The following is a 22404-nucleotide window of genomic DNA, read 5'->3' on the forward strand; positions in this document are numbered from 1 at the left end:
CACGATGCTTGGGTGGAAAGCATTTGGAAAATTACATCAATATTCAAAAGCCAACTACCATTATGCCTGAAGAGAAAAGTTTTCAACCAGTGTATTCTTCCTATATTAACATATGGCTGTGAAACATGGACACTGAATGCAAAGGAAATTCAAAAATTAAGAACAACACAATTTAGTATGGAAAGAAGTATGCTTGGTATCAACAAGATTGGATCACAAAAGGAATATGTGGATAAAAAATCAAACCAAAGTGTCTGGCATCATAGGAAGAATGAAACATCTGAAGTGGGAATGGGCTGGGCATATTGCACTCAGAGAAGATCTACGATGGACAAAAGAAGTACTGGATTGGATTCCACAAGTGGAAAAACGACCTCGATACCAACCTAAATCACAATGGATCAGTGATATCATGAGATTTGCAGGAGTGACATGGGAAAGGAGAGCCTTGGACAGACAGTTTTGGATTAATCTTGGAAAGGCTTTCATCCAGCAGTGGATCGACAATGGCTGATAATGATGATGATATTGGAAATTATGATAGTTGTAATATCACCCCCACACATGAAAGGTAGCAAAAGTTATATGTAACTTTTGCTGATATAAAAGCCCTGAGGTCTTTAATGTGTAATGTCAATTTATCATTATGAGGACCAATAAAAGCAAGACCAGTGTTGTTATAAGACAAGAAAGAATACTATAGGAAGCTTACCTTAATGCTTCAAGATCACATATCACATAGATCAGTAGATTTTACAAGCCTATAAACTGTCTCTGTCTTGTTGGGATAACTTTTTCAATTAGGACTTTTCATAGCTATCCCACCTCATAACTTATTTCCACCTTACTTTCTGCAATCATAGAAAGGTCTGTTACTTATATTAAGAACACTATGGATTTAAACTCAAGATCAGACTTCTGCAGTGGCCCTTCTGATGTAATGATCGTTTTGTATATAGTTTCCTGTTTGTGGATTTATGAAAACAAGAATTGTCTGCAAAAAGTGCCCAACTCTTTGATTTCAGGTATATACTGATATCTTCACTCTTTGCATTATTTCTACATCAAAGCTCCATATGTTTGTTGAGATTCTGTCTACTCAAGGATAAAGTACAATTCAGAAATAGATGAATGCACAATAGATGGCCATAGGAGAACAGTTTTACAATTGCATGGTACCTGTTAGACATCTGGCAGTTCTAGGAACTGTGATTGGTCTTTGGGGGTAGTAGCTAGGAATGCCATTTTTTTATATGATTTGTAAGTTGTTAGAAGGTTTTATTTTTTGAGGATTTTTGCTAGTTTTTCAGATATTCCTTGGAATTATGGGATGGTAATAGATTTCATATAGTCTGTGGATGGGAATGTGGTTTTGAGCTTTTAATATATTTTTTTTTTTGGATTTGATGGGAATCGTAGTCATTAACAAGATGTTGTGAATGTGTTCAAGATGAGATCTCTCTCCTTGGGATTACCTTGTCATCAAGACTTTCTTGGCATGAACACATTACCACCATTGCCTCCTCAGCATCCAAAAAATTCCACTTTCATTCGAGGCACTACTTTATGAACAGCTATTTACTCTTACAAATCATAAATTTACCCATCTAATGAGTACTGCTTGCACATCTGGGCAGGTTCCCCTAAGAGCTCCCTAAAAATAATTGATGCAATATACAACAAAGCAATCAGACTGATTAATGACTTATCTCTTACCAACTCACTCCAACTACTGTTGTACAGGCACCTAGTATCTACTGCATGCATCTTCTATAAATATTTCCATGGTGAATGTTTGTCAGAATTATCCTGATTAATCCACCCCTCCCTTCCTCTCTATGAAATCCATTGAAACACATGCAGCTACCACCCATCATCCTTTTACTGTCAAACTCCATACTTGTAGAAGTTTTTCTTCCTCCTTCATTCATATTGCTGCTGTATTGTGGAACAGCCTTCCTTCTTCCCATACACGCTACTAATGTACTATAGGTTGACCAACCAACCTCTCATGTTTAAGTCCAACATTTAAAAAAAATGTTCAGCAGAGCATTTTGATTGGAGCTAATCAGTTTTGTCTTATTGTGTTGAGTTTTAATAAACCCATACTGTTGATAGAGGGTAGGGGGAGAACTGTTGGTGAGTGCATCATTGTGTAGGAGGAGGGAACTGAGAGGTGCCAAAGATCAATCAAGGGGGTGTAGGAAGGGGAGACTGTTTTTTCCTAAGATGAACTGGATCCCAGAGTGAAAATTGTAAGGTGTTGAGATCTTCAGAGCCATGTGGCCAAATGGAGAATTCATCGTCTATATAGCATAGCCCCAACTAAATATCACCAGAGCTGAAGATCGGTACTATCAACATGAAAAGCCTGAATGGCAAAGAAATGGTGCTAGCTGTGGAATTGGATAACTACCAGATTGACATAATAGGGGTTTTGTTACAGTCGAAACAAAAAAAAAAGACAAAAACTGGTGTGATCTTTCTGAGCAATAAATACAAAATGTTATATTCAGGCAATGAAAATCAAGGAAAAGAAGAAGTAGCCATAGTATTCAACACTAAATATGAGGCTCATCTTCTTGAATTGTAGGCAATTTCAAGTGGAGTGGTGTGGGCAAAATCAGAATGGGGAACTGGATAATGAGACTTATTTGTGCCTGTGGTCCCACAGAATGTTCTACTAAGGTAGAAGTGGAGGAATTTTTTTAGGGTTTAGAGAAAGCAGCTGACTCAATGAAAAAGGAAAAGTTGGTTCTTGTTGGGGATCTAAATAGCAGAGTAGGAAATGATTGTCAGACATACCAAAATATTTTGGGAAAATTTGCAGAAAAGAGAAAAGCTAATAATGGCAAAGTATCTGATGGATTTCTGCTCAGGACATGGACTGGTTATTACTAACACCATGTTCCAACATAAAAATGTGCACAAATTCACATGGAGAGAAGAGGCAAGGGATAAGAAAAGTCTCATTGACTATCTTATTGTTTTCTCTCTGGTGCAGGACACCAGAGTGTACAGAGAATTTGAAATTGGAAGTGATCACTGTTTAGTCTTGAGCAGGATAAAACTGAATTTCATATTGAAAAGAAGAACATGTAAGAAAGTTTTGAAGCGAATAAAAGTTGAGCAGCTCTCAGATGTGAACTGTAGACTAAAATACACAAACATTATTCAAAAAAAATGAAAGAGTTTAAGAACAGGAGCCAAACCTTCGAGATTCAGTGGCAAACCCTGAAGAAAACACTGATTGATTCAGCCAGAAGCATGTGGTGAGGTTGTCTGCAAGGATAGAAAAATTAGAACTCCATGGTGGACATAGGAAGTTAAAGGTGGTGAAGGAAGAGAAGAAAGCATATCAAAAGTTCCTGGCAAATAAGTCAGCTTGCTCTCTTAGAGAATAGAATACAGAGACAAATGTAAGAAAACTAAACACTGTGTACAACTAGCTAAGCCAAAGTCATTGGAAGACTTTGGTAAAAACATAGAAAATAAATATCAAGAAATGGCATGGTATTCTGGAGGTTGTTGAAGAAGCTTAGAAATGGAGGAAAGAGTGCTGTTAAAAGAAAATTAGAGATGATAAAGATGAAATATCATCTTTATCATCTCTAATTGAAAAATTGCTGAATGAAGCTAGCAGTGATGAAAGCACAGTGATAAAAAAAACACTGATCAGGCATGCAATGCAGAATACATACCATTACTTGAAGTAGAAAAAGCCATCAAAAGTCTGAAATGTGGAAAGGCAGCCGGAGTAGATGATATTCGAACAGAAATGCTCAAGTATGGAGTATAAAAGTCTTACAGTGGCTGCACTGCATAGTTCAGAGGGACGAATTCCAAATGATTGGATTAGTGCTCTCATAGTACCCATATATAAAAAGGGAAATAAAAACTGAATGTGAGAATTACAAAGATTTATGCCAGCATACTTGAGAAACAGTTGAGACGGATTGTGGAAGAGAAGCTTGGCGAATAACAAGCTATATTCAGTCCAAATAGAGACTGTCAGGATCAGATTTTCACCTTACAACAAATAGTTGAGAAAGTCATGGGAATATAACAAAGATCTGTATTTAGGTTTTGTAGATCTGGAAAATGCATATGACAAGATGCCAAGAGTGAAGCTATTCAAAACACTGTTGTATGTGTCAGTGGGACATTATACATGGGTGGTCTGAAAAGCTCTTGACCATAGATGGCAATGCTATTGGCAAGATTTTATTTTCTAAGTTTGTACATCTGGCATCCATATGAAATTCTAAGTCATTCTATGAAGTAGTTTTTTTAATACAGCTGTCTGAAACAAACGTTTGTCTGTATCCCTTGAAATGGATAAAATTGAGTGTCATGTGGTCATAAAATTTTTTATAAAAGAAGGTTTAACGCCAAAAGAAATTCATTCGAAGTTCATAAAAGTTTGTAGGCACTCTTCTCCTTCGTTTTCGAAAATTAAGAAATGGGCTGCCGAGTTTAAATGTGGCCGTACCAGTCTTAAAGATCATCAACGTGAAGGATGTCCAGAAAGTGTAACAACACCAGAAATCATTGATCAAGTGCACGATATGATATTGGATGGCCGGCGAGTCATAGTGCATGAAATTGCTGAGACTATAGGCATTTCAAGAGAAATTGTAGGATATATTTTGCATGAAGATTGCAAATGAAAAAGCTTTGCGTAAGACTGGTGCCATGCTTGCTCAGAGCAGATTAAAAACGCACTCGCATGTAAATCTCTGAACAGTGATTGGAGTGTTTTAACAAGAGTAAAACTGATTTTGTGCATTGATTTATTACTATGGATGAGACGACTTGTATTCACCAGTAAACACCCGAATCCAAACAGCAGTCAAAACAGTGGACAGATGCTGATTGTTTAGCAGCAAAGAAGACAAAGTCGGTTCCATCAACAAAAAAAGTCATGGCATAGGTGTTTTGGGATGCTAAAGGCATTTTGTTTATTAATTATCGTGAAAAATGTAAAACAAAAACTGGGGAGTATTATTCTGATCTTTTAACCAGACTAGATGAAAAAATTTGTGAGAAAAAACCTGGTTTGCAGAAGAAAAAAAAAATCATTTTGCATCAGAACAATATACCTGTCCACAAAGGTGTTTTGGCAGTGGGAAAATTAAGGGATCTGCACTATGAATTTTTGGAACATCCACCCTATTCAACAGATTTTGCTCCCTCTGACTTCTATCTCTTCCCAAAACTAAAACTCTTCCTTGCTGGTCGGTGTTTTTCTTCAAATCAAAAGGGTGATTGCAGCTGTAGAGAGGTATTTTGCAGATCTTATTGAGAACCACTACAGGGATGGGATAATGGTGCTGGAGCATCACAAATAAATATATTAGTGTTAAGGTAGATTATGTTGAAAAATAAAAATAATTTTTAAATTGTAAATTTATTTTTTCATTGTTAGGCCAAGAACTTTTCAGACCACCCACGTATCAATCAATACTTAGTCTTTATTTAAGTTGTAAGTCAGCAGTTAGGATTGAAGGAAGTACAGGAAGATGGTTTAATGTTATATCTGGTGTGAGACAAGGATGTACATTAATCCATCTGTTATTCATTATCTATATGGATCACATTATGAAGGAAAGTGGTATTAAACCCGATATCAAAATTGGAGATGTTAATGTCAGCCCCTTGCTTTATGCAGATGATGTTACATTTCTAAATAAATCCTCTACAACTCTACAATATTTCCTGACTAAAAATTGAATAACTGTTGTAATAAATATGGTATGAATGTTAGCAATAACAAGACAAAGACAAGAAAATAGGCAGAAGCATTGAAAATATCAACTGCATTGTGAATGGAGAACCTATAGAACAAGTAAAACATTTCAGCTACTTAGGCACGATTTTCAGTGAAGATGGTAAATTAAATATGTAAATAGACAACAGAATCAACAAAGCTGGTATGGTAGGAAGTCAACTGAAAAAAATATATATGGAATAAGAGAGAAATTAGTCAACACACTAAATTAGCTGTGTACAAAACAGTGTTCAAACCCAGTTTTAACTTATGGATCTGAGAGCTGGGTTAGAAGTAAAATACTTGACGAAAGACTAAAGACCACAGATATGAGAGTCATGGGAAAGATTAGGGGCATGAACAGATGACATCAATGGCAATATCATATTAAAAACAAGGATGTTAGGAAAGAACATGACATTTTTAGCATCCAGGAATGTGTTAGCAGAGCTAATCTCAGCTGGTACAGTCACTTAAACAGAATGGTAGAGGAAAGATTAGCAAAACAAGTGTTCTCTGCTATGTTGACAGGAAAAAGAACCAGAGGAAGAAAAAGATATAGGGGAATTGATACAGTAAAAAGTGCCTTTGAAGATAGATCTGACAATGTTGGTGCCTTGATTGATTTGGAGGAAAATTGTAGATAGGAATTTAGTGATGATGTAAATTTTTCATGTAGTACTATCATATGCTGTACTTCCCTCGAGAGTAAATGTCAGGAATTTAATGATGATCATATAGCATTGCCAAACCATATTTCTCTGTGGGCCAACACGTCCAACTTTTTCCTTCAAAGGTCTCGGTGAATAGTTCTTCAGGAGGTGGAGAGAAAGTAGAAACCTCATGGCTTTCAGTTCTGTTTGTTTATAGAAATTTCCTTGCCAAGCAAAATAGCCTGAGTTCTTGGTGGACTTAGGCTGAAATATCAGGAGGAAATTATGCTTAGATAAGTTTAAAGTGTCTTGAAGAGAAACATCGGTGAAGAGAGAGAGAGAGATGTCAAAACTGACAATTATGTTAATTAGTTTGAGTGTGAGGTTTTCTCTACTAAATCACTTAATTATACAGTGTTATTGGATGAGCTCTTGGGCTAAGTGATTAGTTTGTATGTTGGTGAATCAGTGCCATCCATAATTGGGCATAATGGTACATTCTATTTGTGGATTTTTTGGCAGCCCATATATTTGTGAGGGCAGCTGAATTTTATGGTTTTTAAGTGTGCTTATAATTTTCACATGCCGAGATGTAACTTTTTTAAGGAGCCTGTGGAGCATCTGATCTGTGTTGGTAGGATCATAGTCCAAAGGGTGATAGGTGGAGTAATCCTTGATCCTTGTAACCACTTATAGACTATATCAAATATTGACATTCCTTATCCCCTGTCCTTATCTGAGGTAAGCAGTCTTATTATAGGCAGACAGGCAGGACATCCGACATCAGAATTGTCCAACGCAAGAACTACAATTGATTCCACCATTATGGCCACTCAGGGCTTGCTGACTATGCCTTGGACATCCACCACTGGATATGACGTAGAGCAGTGGTTCTTAACTAGTGTTCCTTGGAACGCTTGTGTTCCACAAACTGGTTTCAAGTTTTCTGCTGGTGAAAGATGTCACATGACACAAAAACATTACCTGCAATATTAAAACCTGTACTAGACCAAGGTGTGAATATGGTAAATTACATCAAGTTAAGAGATCTTTAAAAGCAAGCCTTTTAATGATGGTTATCCAGGGGTAAAGTTCTATTCCAAATTTTAGAACTTAAAAATGAGTTATTGGCCTTTTTTTAAAATGAAAGTACAGATGCTTTTGATGTCTTCAAAATGATATTTGGTCTGCTAAAATGGCATGTTTAGCTGATATTTTTAATTACTTAAATAGCGTTAGTACAAGTTAAAATGTTTTGACATCCACTGACAAATTGCTTTTCAGAAAAAAGTATCTCTTTGGAAAAACTGCATATCAGAAAAAATATGGTAGATTTTTTCATATATGCGGTTTCTGAAAATGTCAAGGAAATTATTTCCGTTATAACAGAACATTTAACAGTATTGGAAGAAAAGATTTCAAGGTACTTTCCTTCCTTTAATCACACAATTATGACTGGATATAAAATCCATTTGGCACAGTTAATACATCGAGTTGTGAATTTTCGTTACAAGAAGAATGATTAGTTACCTTGTCAACGGATCTTACTCTAAAAATGAAATTCTTTGAAATAACTCTTGAGGAATTTTGGATTTTTGTCCAAGCCGAATACCCAGCTCTCTCCACAAGGGCACTGAAAATTTCGTTACAATTTTCAACATCATATTTGTGTGAGCTTGGTTTCTCAATATTAACCGATATAAAAACTAAAAAGCGTGACAGACTTACTAATATAGACAAAGAGATGAAGGTAGCTATATCACATATTAGATCTGATATTGCTGAAATCTGCAAAAACCGACAAGCTCAAGTATCGCATTGAAATAAGTTCCATTTTTATAAAAGGCAAGTACATGCATATTTTTATTGTTAGTTTTATGACCCTAATGCTTTTGGTGCTCCCCAAATTTTTCTTATAATGAAAAGTGTTCTGTAACTTAGTAAAGGTTAAGAACCACTGATGTAGAGTATAAATTAAAGATACCAAGAAATTATATACTTGGTTTAATCTCTCATCCAAGTGTAAGTAAACAAAGTTTGCATCTGAAATATTTTCAGGACTTTGGCAACTCATGGTAAAGGTGGTATTACTTCACATTACTTGCCTTAGTATTCCATAATGCAAAGCACATCTTGCAGACATGTATAATGCTATGCATTATGGGAGGGGTCACTACCCAGACCAGTTTCGACCTTTATTGAGGTTTCATCAGTGGGAGCCAGACCCAGAGGTGATACCAAGGTTGAAGTAATGCAGAAGTCATATTTTCTTATACGAGTTGCCAAAAGGTGTCACACCTTATGATTATAATACTCTGGATTAGAGATAGATAGTTGTTGAAAGTTTTTCCACTTGGTTATAGTATAAATTAAAGATACCAAGAAATTATATACTTGGTTTAATCCTTTATCCAAGCGTAAGCAAACAAAGTTTATGCCTGAAATATTTTCAGGACTGGGGCAACCCATGGTAAAGGTGGTTTGACTTAAGGTCACCTTACTCCACAAGAGCAAATCTAAATATGAAAAACGTTTCCTGGAATCTGGGCCAGATCTGGGACGCACTTGTCCTTACAACATCAACCCAACAGTCAGAAACACTCATTCCTAGCCCATTGGGGTGTGTGTGTGGGGGGGGGGGGGTGTTTAGGATGCTATATTTATGAAAATTTTTTTCATGGGGCTCCTCTAAATACAAATCAATACAACATAACATTGCTTATTTTCTTAAGGACCATCCCATTTTGAATGCACTGGGTTTTTTGTTATTCATTAAAATTACAAGAAGCCATTGCTTTCAAAACACAGGGATGCTCCTTAAGAAAATAAGCATTGTTATGTTGTGTTGACTGTTCAGGACTTGCTTTTGTTGTTCTGCTTTAGTAATACCTACCCTGTATAGTGCGTACATGCGAATATCAATTCGTTCATAGTTTCTTGATGATGGTAATTTGACTTATTAATATATAGTGTTCCTTATAATTTCTTTAAGTAATGTTTTGAGAAAAGATTTGGTGGAAGTGTGAGAGATAGTTATTTATTACACAGAATGATTGCCTTCTCCTGGGTAATAACCAGCATTCTAAGAGAAGTTTGATAATAACAGTATTCTAAATTTAGACAGATTTGGGTTTTATATAGATTAGTAGTTAGCAAGAAAAGAGTAGTGTATTGAATGCAACAGGAGTAAGCTTTTTGGAAACTGAGAGTATGGCTGTGATATGTTTTGTATCAGTAATGGTTAGATGTGCAAGTCATCTTATAAGGGGAAATCTGCTCTTGACTGGAGATCTAAATATTATCAGAAGGAGGGATCTTTCTTTCGAGAAATAAAAAAGACTGTGATTGGATAGTGTTGAAGTTATTAGGTTGAGAATAATCTATTATGTTAGTCACAAAAAATCTTTCAGCTTGAATCACTTGTTCAGCAGAGTATGTTTAGTATACTTTCAGTTTTCACTTATTCCATTATAATTTGAATATTTTTACCATGTTCATGTTTCTGATATATGTTTCTATTCATCTTGAAGATGCTGGTTTGAATCATGCAAAATGTTGCTGACTTGATGAATTCTTCGTTAATTTTGACCTCTTGCAATAGCATTTATAAATAATGTAAAAATCATGAATATCAGTTAACATTTAAGCACTTTTTAACTACCAAAAACATATTAGAAAAGATAGAGAAAAATTAAAGCCCCTCCTTCCTTGTTACAGAGGAGATGGTCTTCAAGTAAAATGAAAGCTAAGTGTGCATTCATAGGTGGGTTTATGTGAGACTCTTTTCCTCCTTCATTTTCTTTAATATTTTTTAGAATAAATTTCAGATATCATTTTGTTGTGCATATACAGTCAACCCCATGTAGTCCAGATCTGCTTTCTCACTATAACAAACCATCAAAGGGTCCATAGATGTAATGCTACCCCAAAGAAAATTCAATATGATAGACTTTCTGATTTCCAGAAGTCTGGTTTAGTGAGAATTGACAGTATGTACATACCGTATTTACTCGAATATAAGTCGCCCTCATGTATATCTCACACCCCCCCTGATTTTACTTCACAAAAAAAGAAATTAAAAAGTTTCTCATGTAACTTGTACACGAAAATAGTTTAAAACTTTAAGAAATAGGGACTGTTGTTATAAGAGTTTCAAATATTTTGGAATTCTGTTGAAAAAAAATCAGCAATTGTCGACTTGCCTTTGTCGTTGAGTTGCACAATCTTTTGTTAATACCGCATCAATCATATTCATGTCTTCATTGCTATGCTATTTCTATCGGCTTACCTCTGCTGTTCTTTTTTTTTTTTTGCTTGAAATATGGAGAAATGTTCAAGTTATAGTGCTGGTTTTAAACTCAAAGATCATATGAATCTGAAATGATAAAAGGACAAACAATGATGAAACTGTTTGTTTTAATTTAATTACAGAAGCACTGTCGTTAAACATTCAACTTTATGTATCATCTGATTAAGGTGAGCCGATGGCATAAATAATGTTAGCAATTATAAATTATAGTTAATACTCAGGATTTAATTATAAACATCAATTTAGTTTCTGAAAATCCACGCATATATCTCACATCATGAGAGATATATGCGGGGATATATTCGTATTTACTTGAATATAACTTGCACTCTTTTCTCCCCAATTTTTTTAACTTTAATTTTGGGGAGAAAAAAGTGCAAGTTATATTCAAGTAAATGCGATATATAATGTTGGCCAGTTTGACTAATTGGGTACCATATCTGCTTTCCATGTTGTGGGTTTGAATGCCACCATGGGCATGGATGTTTGTGATTGTTTTTAGGTGGAAGATGCATTTCATCGCCGGGTTTGAGATCCCTCCCCCCTGCTGATTCGGAAGCCTGAAGCAGCTTAAAAAGTTCCATGTTTGGTTGTTAGAGCAGATCTGGACTATATAAAAAACACAAAAAAAAAATGAAAATAGAATAAAAAAATCTATAGGCCCACTCCTGGTATGAATGCATCGTAGGCTTACGTTTCATGAGTGGGAATCACACAATATATATATATATATATATATATATAAATTCTCCATGCTGGGTGAATGGAATTTACTGAATCAGAGCATTTTTTTTTTTTTTTTTTTTTTTTTTTTTTTTAATTGTTGATTGAAGTAAACTGCTGATAATTTGCCAAGTAGAAAGTGTATCTGATTTCCATCTGACAGCTGAGTTCATATCACACTCTTCACATGGATATTTATGAAATCTTTAGGTAGCAAATGAATTTTATTCATCATCTGGTGAAACTACCATTTCGATTATTAGAGGCATAAATTAGCTTGAAATGTTCCACTGTTTTTGAACTTTTATACAGCAGGTGAACAGATTTTCTGGCTTCCAGCCCCTTCATAATACTAATAGGTATACTTCAGTTTTCAGCTGCTTATAACCAGGTTCAGATTTATATCATCATCATCATTTTCCCGATATATACTCTCAAACAGGGTTCAGGTGTTCACATTTATCAAGAATAAAATAAAATTAAATAAAAATCAATAACAATACACTGACATAAGTGAAAACTCAAGTTCATTGCTTGAATCAACTTAAAATTATCTACTTTACTCGTATTATCCTGTAAATGTATATAATTATTATTTATTAATGAAGTGTTTTTCAATATGATAATGTTAGTGTGTGTGTCAATAAAGCCTCGTTATGCACAATTTTTTCATTATTTTTATTTTTTTTGCAGCAGTGTATTCAGACATACAAATCAAAAAATGACAGTTTATCAAGAGAAGATCTAAGGAGTGAAGCAGAAAATATTGAATTAGTAGAAAAGAAAATGTTTCCTTTTCAGATAGATGGCTTATGTTTAGAAGAAACAAGTTCAGATCAAAAAGAAAGAAAGATTTTCAGAGATGAGTTGGCATCATTTATAATCTTAAATAATGGAGCAGATGTGGATTTTGCATTAGGAAAGAGAAAAGAAGTCTGCAGTTTAAAGAAAAAACATAATTCATCAGTATTAACTGATGATTACAGGGAAAGATGCAAGTATATAGAAATAATTGCCTTACTCATTATGCTGCTAGAAAATATTATGGAAACAAATGAGCTTAAAGTGTTTAGACATGCATTACAAAACAGTCCTGAAATAGTAAGTGAGCAAGAAGTTGGACATGAAGCAGTACACGAAGAAAGCAAAATTAATGGTATTTATTTGAAATGCAAGAATTTCTTGGAAGAAGAACAGATAGATAGCATAGAACAATTACACTTTTTCACAGCAGATGATAAGATGCAGCAGAAAAAAACTCAGCTTATTGGTGATGAACAAAATGAAAAAGTAAACTATTTAAATAATAAAATATGTGAACAGGAACATCAGCTTATAGAAAAAAATGAAACTATAAAACATTTAAGAAGACAAAACGAAGTCTATATTAGTGAATCAGTTAATGTTAAAAGGAAATTGAAAGATATTCTAGAACAAGTTGCAGTCAGTGAGCAGAATTTTTCACATATACTGAAGGAATGCAGTAAGTTATATGAAGAAAATAATAAGCTTTTAGAGAAAAGCGAATATCAGTTTAATATTTCTGAGCTGAACTTAAAAGATGTCAAAGAAAAACTGTTTAAAAAGGAATTAATGTGTGCATTGTTACAGAAAACAGTTATTCATTTTAAAAAAGAAATTACAAATATGAGAAAGTACATTGGAACCAGAGAATTTAAATTAAATGAAAAGAATTTCGAAATTAATTCTTTACATGCTAAATTAGAGAAACAAATTGCAGTTTCAAAGAAACTAGAAGAAGAAAAGAATTCTCTAAGCAATCAGGTATGTTATCACTTGGAAGGCACCAAAACTTTGGAATCAGAAATAGAAAGATGGAAGCAACAACTTTCTGAGAAAGAAGTTTTAATATCGAGTTATGAAAAGGGATTTCATTTAAAGGAAGAGGAAATTTTAAGAATAAAATATAAGGTACAATTGCAAGAAGCTCATACTTCGAATCTCACTGAACAGTTAAGTCAGACCAACAATAAAGTTAAAGACGTGGAATTGGAAAATACCAAGTTATCTGAAATCGTAACTGAATATATGCGACAACTGGATGAGATTAATAAAAAGAATCGAGAACTTAGAACTCTCTTTGCTGTAAAAGATAAAGAAATTTCAGATTTGTTTGCATCCTTGGAAAAGGAAAACACAAAAAATAATCTTTTACAGTGCCAGCTAAGTCAGGCAGAAAATGAAATAGAAGAAAAAAAAGACATAATTATCAGGTTTGAAAAGGAGCATAAATTAATAATCAGGGAACTTCAAATCAGTCAAGAACAAATTAAAAATGATATTAATATTGTAACACAGAATTTCAGAGAAAAGGCTAAGAAAGAAGCAGAATTAAGGTACAGTTTAATAGAAAATTATGAAAAGCAGATAGAAGAGAACCAGAATGATTTCTTAAAGCAGTTAAGTGATATTAAAAAAGAAAATGAAGACCTGAGAGAAGAAAATATTGCTGTTCATTGCGATATAGAAAAAATTAAGATAGAATCTGATATGAGGTTAGTATAATATTTCTGCATGTTTTAATATATAATCAAAACTGATCAGTATTATGTTTTATATGATGCAATATTATACTTGAAAAAATATCCCTAAAATTTTCTTAGTTTCACATGAAAAAGATAATTTCATTATTCCTGATGAATTTACAGTACATCCCAGGTGATACTAATCTCAAGGGATCAAAAATTATCAATTTTGAATTAAATAAATTTAAATTATATGACTGTTTATTTAAAATTCCTTGTCAGAATTATTATTAAAGACAATTTAAAGACCCCAGAACTATTATTAAAGAGGGTTAACTAGTCTGCATGCTGTACACAAGGTTAACTGTAGTTACTCTGTGGTTTGTCACCTGTACCACTACTAAAATACCTCACTTATTTCCATTATTGCAGTAACAATGTTGGGGACTGTAAGCATGCATCATATTCTTTTTAAATGGGAAGAGTATACACTTTTTTTATGTAACCGATGCCACTTATCTGTAGGTCATGTGGTTTATGACCAGTTAATTTCAAAGAAGTTACTTAGGAATGCTTTCAGGTCAGTGCATATCCTGTATAAGTTAGCCAGTGGTTGTTATCAGGTTGACATGGAGGAGATTTTTCATAGAATGGGAGAGGTGGGGTAGAACAAGAGGCCATCCCTGGAAACTGTATAAGGAGGGCATGAGCAGAGGAATGAGAAAAAGGGTCTTTGCATGGGGAGTAGTTGGTGAGTGGAATGCATGGTCTGTGTGTGTCTGTTCTGTGAATGTAGACACATTGTATCAGTTTAAGACACTGTTGGATGAGCTTTGCATAGTGTGTAGGAAACTTCTGCAATAATCTCTGACTTCATGGAGGTCAAATATATATTAATAATAATAATATCTATCAAAATTGTGATGAGTAGAGTTGATGTCAGTATCTGAACTTTCTGTCCTTCCAGTTATAGAGGGTTTGCAATCCTTGTTAACACCAGTCATTTGCATCACTACTACTCAGGAATAAGTCTGTTTCTAATTAGTTGATCCCAGGTTATGGCTGGCAGGAAGATAAACCAACATTCAGTGAAGATGAACTTGCTTCCTCAGTTAAAGAAGTTGATTGATAATCAGAGTGACATACAGTAGAGCTGCCTCTGAAAGTACCAAAAAAAAAAAAAAAACAGTAGTGAAAAAGGTTTATATTTCTTTCAGTACCAGTAACTTCTTGAAATTGTAAAATGCAGCTAAATTTAGTTTCTTACCTTCCCTAGGAGTTTTCTAGTTTTAGTTTAAAGCTAGCAGGCAACAACAGTTTTTTAAATGAGTATTTATGACAGAGTAAACGAAAGATGGCTATTATCACTATAAATGAAATGGAAAGTAATAATGCTTAAAACTGAAACTATGAACTGTTGCGATACACGAGAATGTCGAGAAGTGAATCCCAAAGTAGCACTGTGACAACGGAAATGAAATAATCCTGAAGAAGGTATAAATAGGATTCAAGAGGTTCATTCTTGTTTAGTCAATTTCCTAGAAGTATGAAACATTATGTGGACATAGTGTTATGCAAAAATTTTCACGGTTGAAGGCATATGAATTCATATTCACAGTGCTTGTTGTCTGTGAAAAGAACTGCAGATAGGTCAGTATTAAATATGTCTAACTTCTAAAAGAAATGAAATTTTAGATAGTGCTTTATACCTCATGAAAAAGAAGAAAAAAAAAATCATGAACACAATGTAAATATTTAAGTTTTATTGAATGTTGGAGACAGTATCCTATGCCTTCATTTATATATGTACAAGGGGGGGGCCCTGCCCCATGGCGCTCAACCCCCCCTGCCCCCGAGTTTCAAAACACTGAAAAGGGGGCTCTGTTCAGTGTTTTGATACAGATATACTGATAGGTTGGTAGTTAGAAACTTCAGTTTTTGCACCACCATCGTGCACAATACTATCATGCGTTCTTTCGATTCCTGTGGTATCTTTTCTGAGCTGAGATTCAGGTTCTACAAACTTTTCAAAGGTCTAGCCAATTCATCTTCACATTCCTTTAGCATATGTTCTGATATTCCATCTGACCCTATTACTGAATTCTTATCCAGGTTATTCAATGTCTGTTGAACCTCCTCATGCAACTGTGCCTCTTCATCCAGTGTAGTGGCAGCACAGCAGCATGTTCCATACACCTGGGCGATATATCTAAGGAAAGTGAGCACTTGTTAATTGAACAATCACATCGGCTTTTGACACTAGAGTACCATCTGAATTCAGTGAAGTTATTCTTCCATATTCTTTCTTTTAACTTTCAGCATGAAGGTGAGTCTTTTGGGTTTCTTTTAGCCGTCAGTTTCTTTTCATACTTCAACTTAGCTTTCTGTACAATACTTGTAGCTTTTTTGGCCTGTGCTTTATATATTTCATAACTCTTGTCACTCTTATTCTCACAATATTCCTTCCAGATCATCATCTTCTCATCGATTTCTTACTTAATAAGGTTACATGTCCATTTCACTTCCACACTGTAATCATCCCAAATATTATTATTATTTAAAATAGAGTGTAGACCTTACAGTTGAAAATAAAGAGGATAAGCCAAAATTTAATATTTCATAAATAAATAAATAAATGAAAAGAATGTAATGGGCTTATCTTAAATTAGAATTGTGAATATCGATTGTAGACTTTTCTTATGTACAAATGTTTGTAACTAATGTTGGAAAGGAGTGAAGTAGAATACGCTAGTATATATTAAAAATAATAATAATAATAAAAGGTACAGTAAGTCCTCGACTTTCGTGGTTAATTTGTTCCTAATGTTTCTGCGCAACTTGAAAATCTGCATAAGTCGAATGGTGCTTAAACACAATTCATTTTTGACGAATATGCTTATTTCATAGGATAATTAAAGCTACACAACATGTTCTGCTGAAAAGAAAACTTTGAAAAAATGAAAGTTTTACATAATATCTATCGATTATATAAATATAAAATCATATATGATTGTAAGCAAACTACTACAAACAGTATTATATATTCATTATTAATATGATACTGTATCTACAACTCATACTACTTCAGCTTATTTTTCTCTCATCGTAAATCAGGTTAAACATGAAACATTTTGGGTTCTCTCTTGCATAAGTATAAGACATATTGCCATTTGTTGAATACCTTCAGTCATATTCACCAATAATTTTTCATTTCTTCTAATCAGTATGCTTCCTTTCTTGGACATGATTGTAGATTGCATTGGGTGAACTTTTCATTTGCTGAATAATGGTTTTTATAATAGTTTTAATGATTGATTCATTCATTTCATAAGTACACAGAATTTCTGCCATCTTATTACCTTTTTCTTGTCTTAATAATTTCTATATTTAGCCACCATAGTTATAATTTCTCTTCTTATCATTGTGAATACATGTATTCTCATCATTCTTACATTTCTCAGACATATTTTGGGTTTATGGTTGGTTTACAATAAATATCTACCTAGATTTGCTAGCAAGACACAACTTGAGCAGAAACAAAACAAAATGACATTATTAACTGTGAATTAGCTTACTAAGAAAGTCATATATAATGAACGGTAGGTGTCGCACTGATATGATTGTCGGCTTGTCGAGAGCTCTGAAAAGATCAGTAGTAGTTTATGTTATCATTGGCAATTTTACTAGAATTTTACATAGTATTGTTTGCTTTTCGTTTCTTAGTGTGTCTGTGTGATTTTTGCGTGTTTTCTATGTTATTTTAATTATTATTTTTAAGATAAGATAGCGTCCATATGGCATGGATTAAAAAAGAAATGGGGCAGCTAGGTCGCCATGTTTGTTTAAGAGTTTTGATATAAAAGAGTTTATGCAATGTGCTGGCTGTGAGATGTATGCTTTGCGAAGAGCGGTTGGAGTTTGGTTAGATGGTGATAGTGGAGTTAATATGTACAAAAAGTGTAAGGAGAATGAGGATCTAAAGCGTGTTTCGGGTGGCGAGAGTGATATCGTTAAAGAAAGTCAGAATATAGAAAATAGTGATGTGATAAGGAATTGCGAGGTAGTACCAGATAGGTATGAAAGCGTTGTTGAAAGTGTAAATGAAGGTAGAAATACAGAGCGAATGGATGATTTAAATGATAATGAAAATGGTGAGATAAATGCAAGTAGTGAAATTGCATGGTTGAGCGGAGCGATACACAGAGCAAAGAGGCAACTGGAGCGTATGGAAAAATGTGTACTGAACGTACCGACTAATAAACGGCGAAAGTCTGATACGAAAAATAAGAGAATGTTCATAAATGTAAATAAAATGAAGGAGCGAGTGCTGTACTGAGATTCATTATTAAGAGGGGTGATAGTTGAGAGCTTGACGAAATCGTACCAACTGGGTGCGAACATAAAGGACGTCAGCAAATCTATTGGAGTGCAAAAACAGAGGGTGAAAGAAATGATAGTCGTGGCAGGAACAAATGATTTGAAAGAAGACAAAATGGAAATGATAGGGGATGTGAGGGAATTACTTGAGGTAGCAAAAGAGAAGAGGAGTGAGAGTTAGGATGGTGAGTATTTTGCCGCGGTATGACAGTGAAGTGTTTAGGAGGAGGGCCATAATTGCCAATGACTTTATGCGTGGGTTATGCATGGAGAGTAGCGTGGAATTTGTGGATGTGTGGAGTGAGTTCGATGGGCAAAAGGATTTATATAAGATGGATGGATTACATTTGAATGGATTTGGTGTAAGGAGGTTTGAAAAAGTGTTGATGAATGAAGTAAATGTACAGACTCGGGGAAACTAGATTTATTAAGGGGGGGGGGGAGTAGATATGCAGACTTTAGGGAGGCAGTTGAGTGTATGAATGAGTATAATATACCCGAGCAAGTACGAAGGACAACAAATCAGAATGGGATAGTTAGTATATGATATCAAAGTAGGGATGGGACTAACGGGCTTCTGCAATTCATGTACACTAATGTCAGGAGTATTAGGAAAAAGAAGGAAGAGTTTTTGGCCTTGGTTGGCACTTCCAGTCACAGGTTGTTGGTATTAGTGAAACATGGCTGACAGAAGATGATAAAGCTAGTGGGATTGAATGCAACGGTGTTCAGGAGTGACAGGGAGAATAAAAAGGGGGGAGGAGTGTTATTGATGATAGCTGATGAGTTGCAGCCAAGGAGTATAGAAGTTGAACTGCAGGATAGAGAAAAGAGCACATTTGAGGCTGTTTGGTATGAGATAGAGGCTAACAGAACAAAACATACAATTGGATGCTACTATAGACCAGGTGATGGAATAGATGGTGGGGATAGTATGCATAGGCAAATAGAAGAAATGAGTGGAAGGAGAGTAATTATTATGGGTGATTTCAGTTATGGTAACATTGACTGGAAGGAGGAGAGGGCACATGGGAGAAAGGAATTGGATTTTATGCAGTTATTAAGGGACAACTATCTGAGAATGTGGCTGTAACGAACATGACCATGTTGCCACCGATTGGTGAGAGTGATCATAAGGTCATGACTTGGGAGGGGGCTAAAGGAGCGGAATTTACAATTAAGACAGGGTACATGTGGAATTACCGGGCTGGTAAGTATGACAAGCTTAGGAGTGTGCTTGGCTCAGTGCTATGGCATGTAAAACTGCAAGGGCTGGATGTTGATAGTGCATGGGAGGTGGTTAAGAACTGTTTGCAGGAGGCAATGGTTGACTGTATACCAAGAGTCCGAATAATAAATCAAGTAGAGGTTAAATGGATGAATAACACTATTAAGCTTGAGCTGCAAAAAAAGAAACAATTGTGGATGGAATTTAAGGAGAAAGGTGACCAGGGTGGTAAGAAAAGCAAAAGCGGATTATGAAAGAAAATTAGTCATGCAGGCTAAAGAGAATCCCAAACAGTTTTTTCAATATGTTGCAAGTAAAAGGAAAAATGTTCATAGCAGAATGATTTTAAAAAATGTTGAGGGTAGGGAGGTAACCAAATCAGTCGATATAGTGGAATTACTGAGCGAGCACTTTGCAAGAGTATATCATCCAGGTGGAGACATTGCAGGAATGGAAGAACCAACAGCATATACTGGAATTGTGACGAATGAAGTAGAGGTAACTAGTCTATTACAGAACCTCAATGTCAATACATTTGTGGGATTGGATGGTATACCAGCTCGTGTCGTACGTGAAGCAGCTAAAGAATTGTCAGTGCTCTTGACCATTTTGTTTAATTTGAGCCTCGGGTCTGGGTCAGTCCCAAGGGGGTGCAAAGAGGGGAAAATAGTTCCGCTGCATAAAGGTGGTTCCAAGGCAGGTGTTGAAAATTACTGGCCAATCAGCATAACAGGAATCGTTATCAAGGTCTTGGAGAAAATAGTCAAGAGGAAAATACAAGATTGGATAGATGAAAATGGGATACTGTATTGGGGATAGCATGGTTTTGTGAAGGGTAGGTCATGCCTCAGTAACTTGCTCACGTATTATAACACAGTGACGGCTATACTTGATAAGGGTAATGGGTTTACAGTGATTCTACTGGACTGCTAAGGTCTTTGACAGGATACTGCATGGAATTCTAATCAGTAAAATACAGCATATGGGGATGGATATAGGGTTGGTGAGATGGATATGAGGGTGGTTGAAGGAGAGATATCAGTGAGTGGTTTATTCAGGAGTAGAGTCCACAAGACGGCCTGTGACAAGTGGTGAGCCACAAGGATCTGTTCTTGGACCACTGCTGTTTAATTTGTTCATTAATGATATAGGAAAGGATATGAGAGGAACAGTTCATTTGTTTGCAGATGATGCAAAGTTGGGTAGGGCAATAGTGAATGCAGATGATGTCAAAATTTTGCAGGATGATTTGGATAGATTGGAGGACTGGGCTAAAGAGAATGGATGTCAATTTAATGTGGCAAAATGTAAGATTATACATTTTTGGGTGAAAAGATTAGCAGCAGTTTACTACATTGGTGGAACTGTACTCCAGGAAATTGATGAGGTACGAGATTTAGGAGTGTTGGTGGATAAGGAGTTGAAGTTTAGGGGGGCACATTGCAAAAGTGGTCAAATCAGTTTATTAAATCACTTGGTTGCTAAAGAATACGTTGACAAGCAGAGACAAGCATGTCTCTGCTTGTCAACGTATTCTTCAGCAGAGACAAGCATGTTATTGTTCCTTTGTATCGAGCCTTGATAAGACCCCATCTCGACTACTGTGCCCAGATTTGGTCACCTAGGTTTCTTTTTGATGGGGAGGAGGTTGAGAGGATCCAGAGGCAAGTGACCAAGATGATAGCAGGTCTGTAGAATGAACCTTAGGATTTGTGGGTTGCAAAAATTGGTTGATAGGCAGAGGAGGGGAGATATGATTGAGACATTCAAATTACTGAAGGGTTTCTATAAAATTAATTCAGAAGATATTTTTGAGAACAGGGCTGGTTGTGAGAGGACTAGGGGACATCCATGGAAGGTGGGCAAAAGTGTGGGTAGTATGGGTGTTAGAGCTGGCTTCTTTACTTTTAGAGTGGTGAATGCATGGAATGGGCTTCCAGAGTCTGTGGTGGATGCTGTGACAGTGAATGAGTTTAAGGCGAGGTATGATAGATACTGTATGAATGTTGAATAGTTGTGATGAACATGATTTGGGGCCTCCCTCGATGAGTCTAAGGACTCCCTGGAGTTGCCCATAATAATAATATATTATATTAAAATAGAGGGTATAAGATGTTCACTCGGTAAAAGTTGAACATATGGGCTCCTGCTCAGAGCTTCTTTAAGAAGCGCAAATAAGGCGCCTTTGATACTGAAGATTATATTCTCATAAGCTATCTGATAAATTTTCAAATTATTTTAATTTCTTTCTGTATTTGGCTATAAAATATGGTTAGATTCACAATATACTCCATTTTAAATATCTTACAGTGACAAATTGGCTCTATATTTTAGTCATCTCTCATGTTCTCAAAGTGGCTCTTGATAGATCGTACTGCTAGTTGTAAGTCAGTATTGCAACTACGTATACAAATCCACACAAGTTGAGGATTTACTGTATTTATATAAATATTACTTATATTAATATTTGGTGTAGCTGATATTTATATAAATTTTGTTCTTTTACCCTTTGTCATTAGGTTACTACTTGATAGATGAGGTATCTCAAAGCTGTCTGCTTTTGCCCACATTCTTTCTCCTATATTAATGGCTACCTCTCAACTAATTTCACAATATTCCCTTAGTTTCTCTGATGATAGTAATTCTATTCCTTAGAATAGTGTTCTCACATAGGAGGGCATTAAAGACCTCTCAAAATGCTCACTGCTATTTGGAAGATGGCAGTTAGCAACTTATAATTGCTAACTGCCATCTTGGATACAAACTTTATATTTTATACCTATAGCAGTTTAAGTGGTTAAACGCCTGTTTTGCTAACATTTCCTCTCTGATTTCATTTAAGTGATCATACCACCTGA

General features: G+C 35.1%; 1 protein-coding gene across 2 annotated transcripts in view; it reads left to right on the forward strand.

Annotated features, from left to right (window-relative positions):
- LOC150104187 (uncharacterized) overlaps positions 1 to 22404 on the forward strand; it is a 334543-nt gene that overhangs the window by 221809 nt on the left and 90330 nt on the right. For both annotated transcript variants that reach the window (XM_090396816.1, XM_090396817.1), the window contains exon 9: positions 12149 to 13971. In XM_090396816.1, coding sequence (XP_090252942.1) covers positions 12149 to 13971 — 1823 coding nt within the window. The remainder of the gene's footprint in view (positions 1 to 12148; positions 13972 to 22404) is intronic.

Source organism: Typopeltis vanoorti, chromosome 8 (assembly GCF_054136105.1).
Source record: "Typopeltis vanoorti isolate ZY-2024b chromosome 8, IOZ_Tvanoo_1.0, whole genome shotgun sequence".
Taxonomy (NCBI): Eukaryota; Metazoa; Arthropoda; class Arachnida; order Uropygi; family Thelyphonidae; genus Typopeltis; species Typopeltis vanoorti.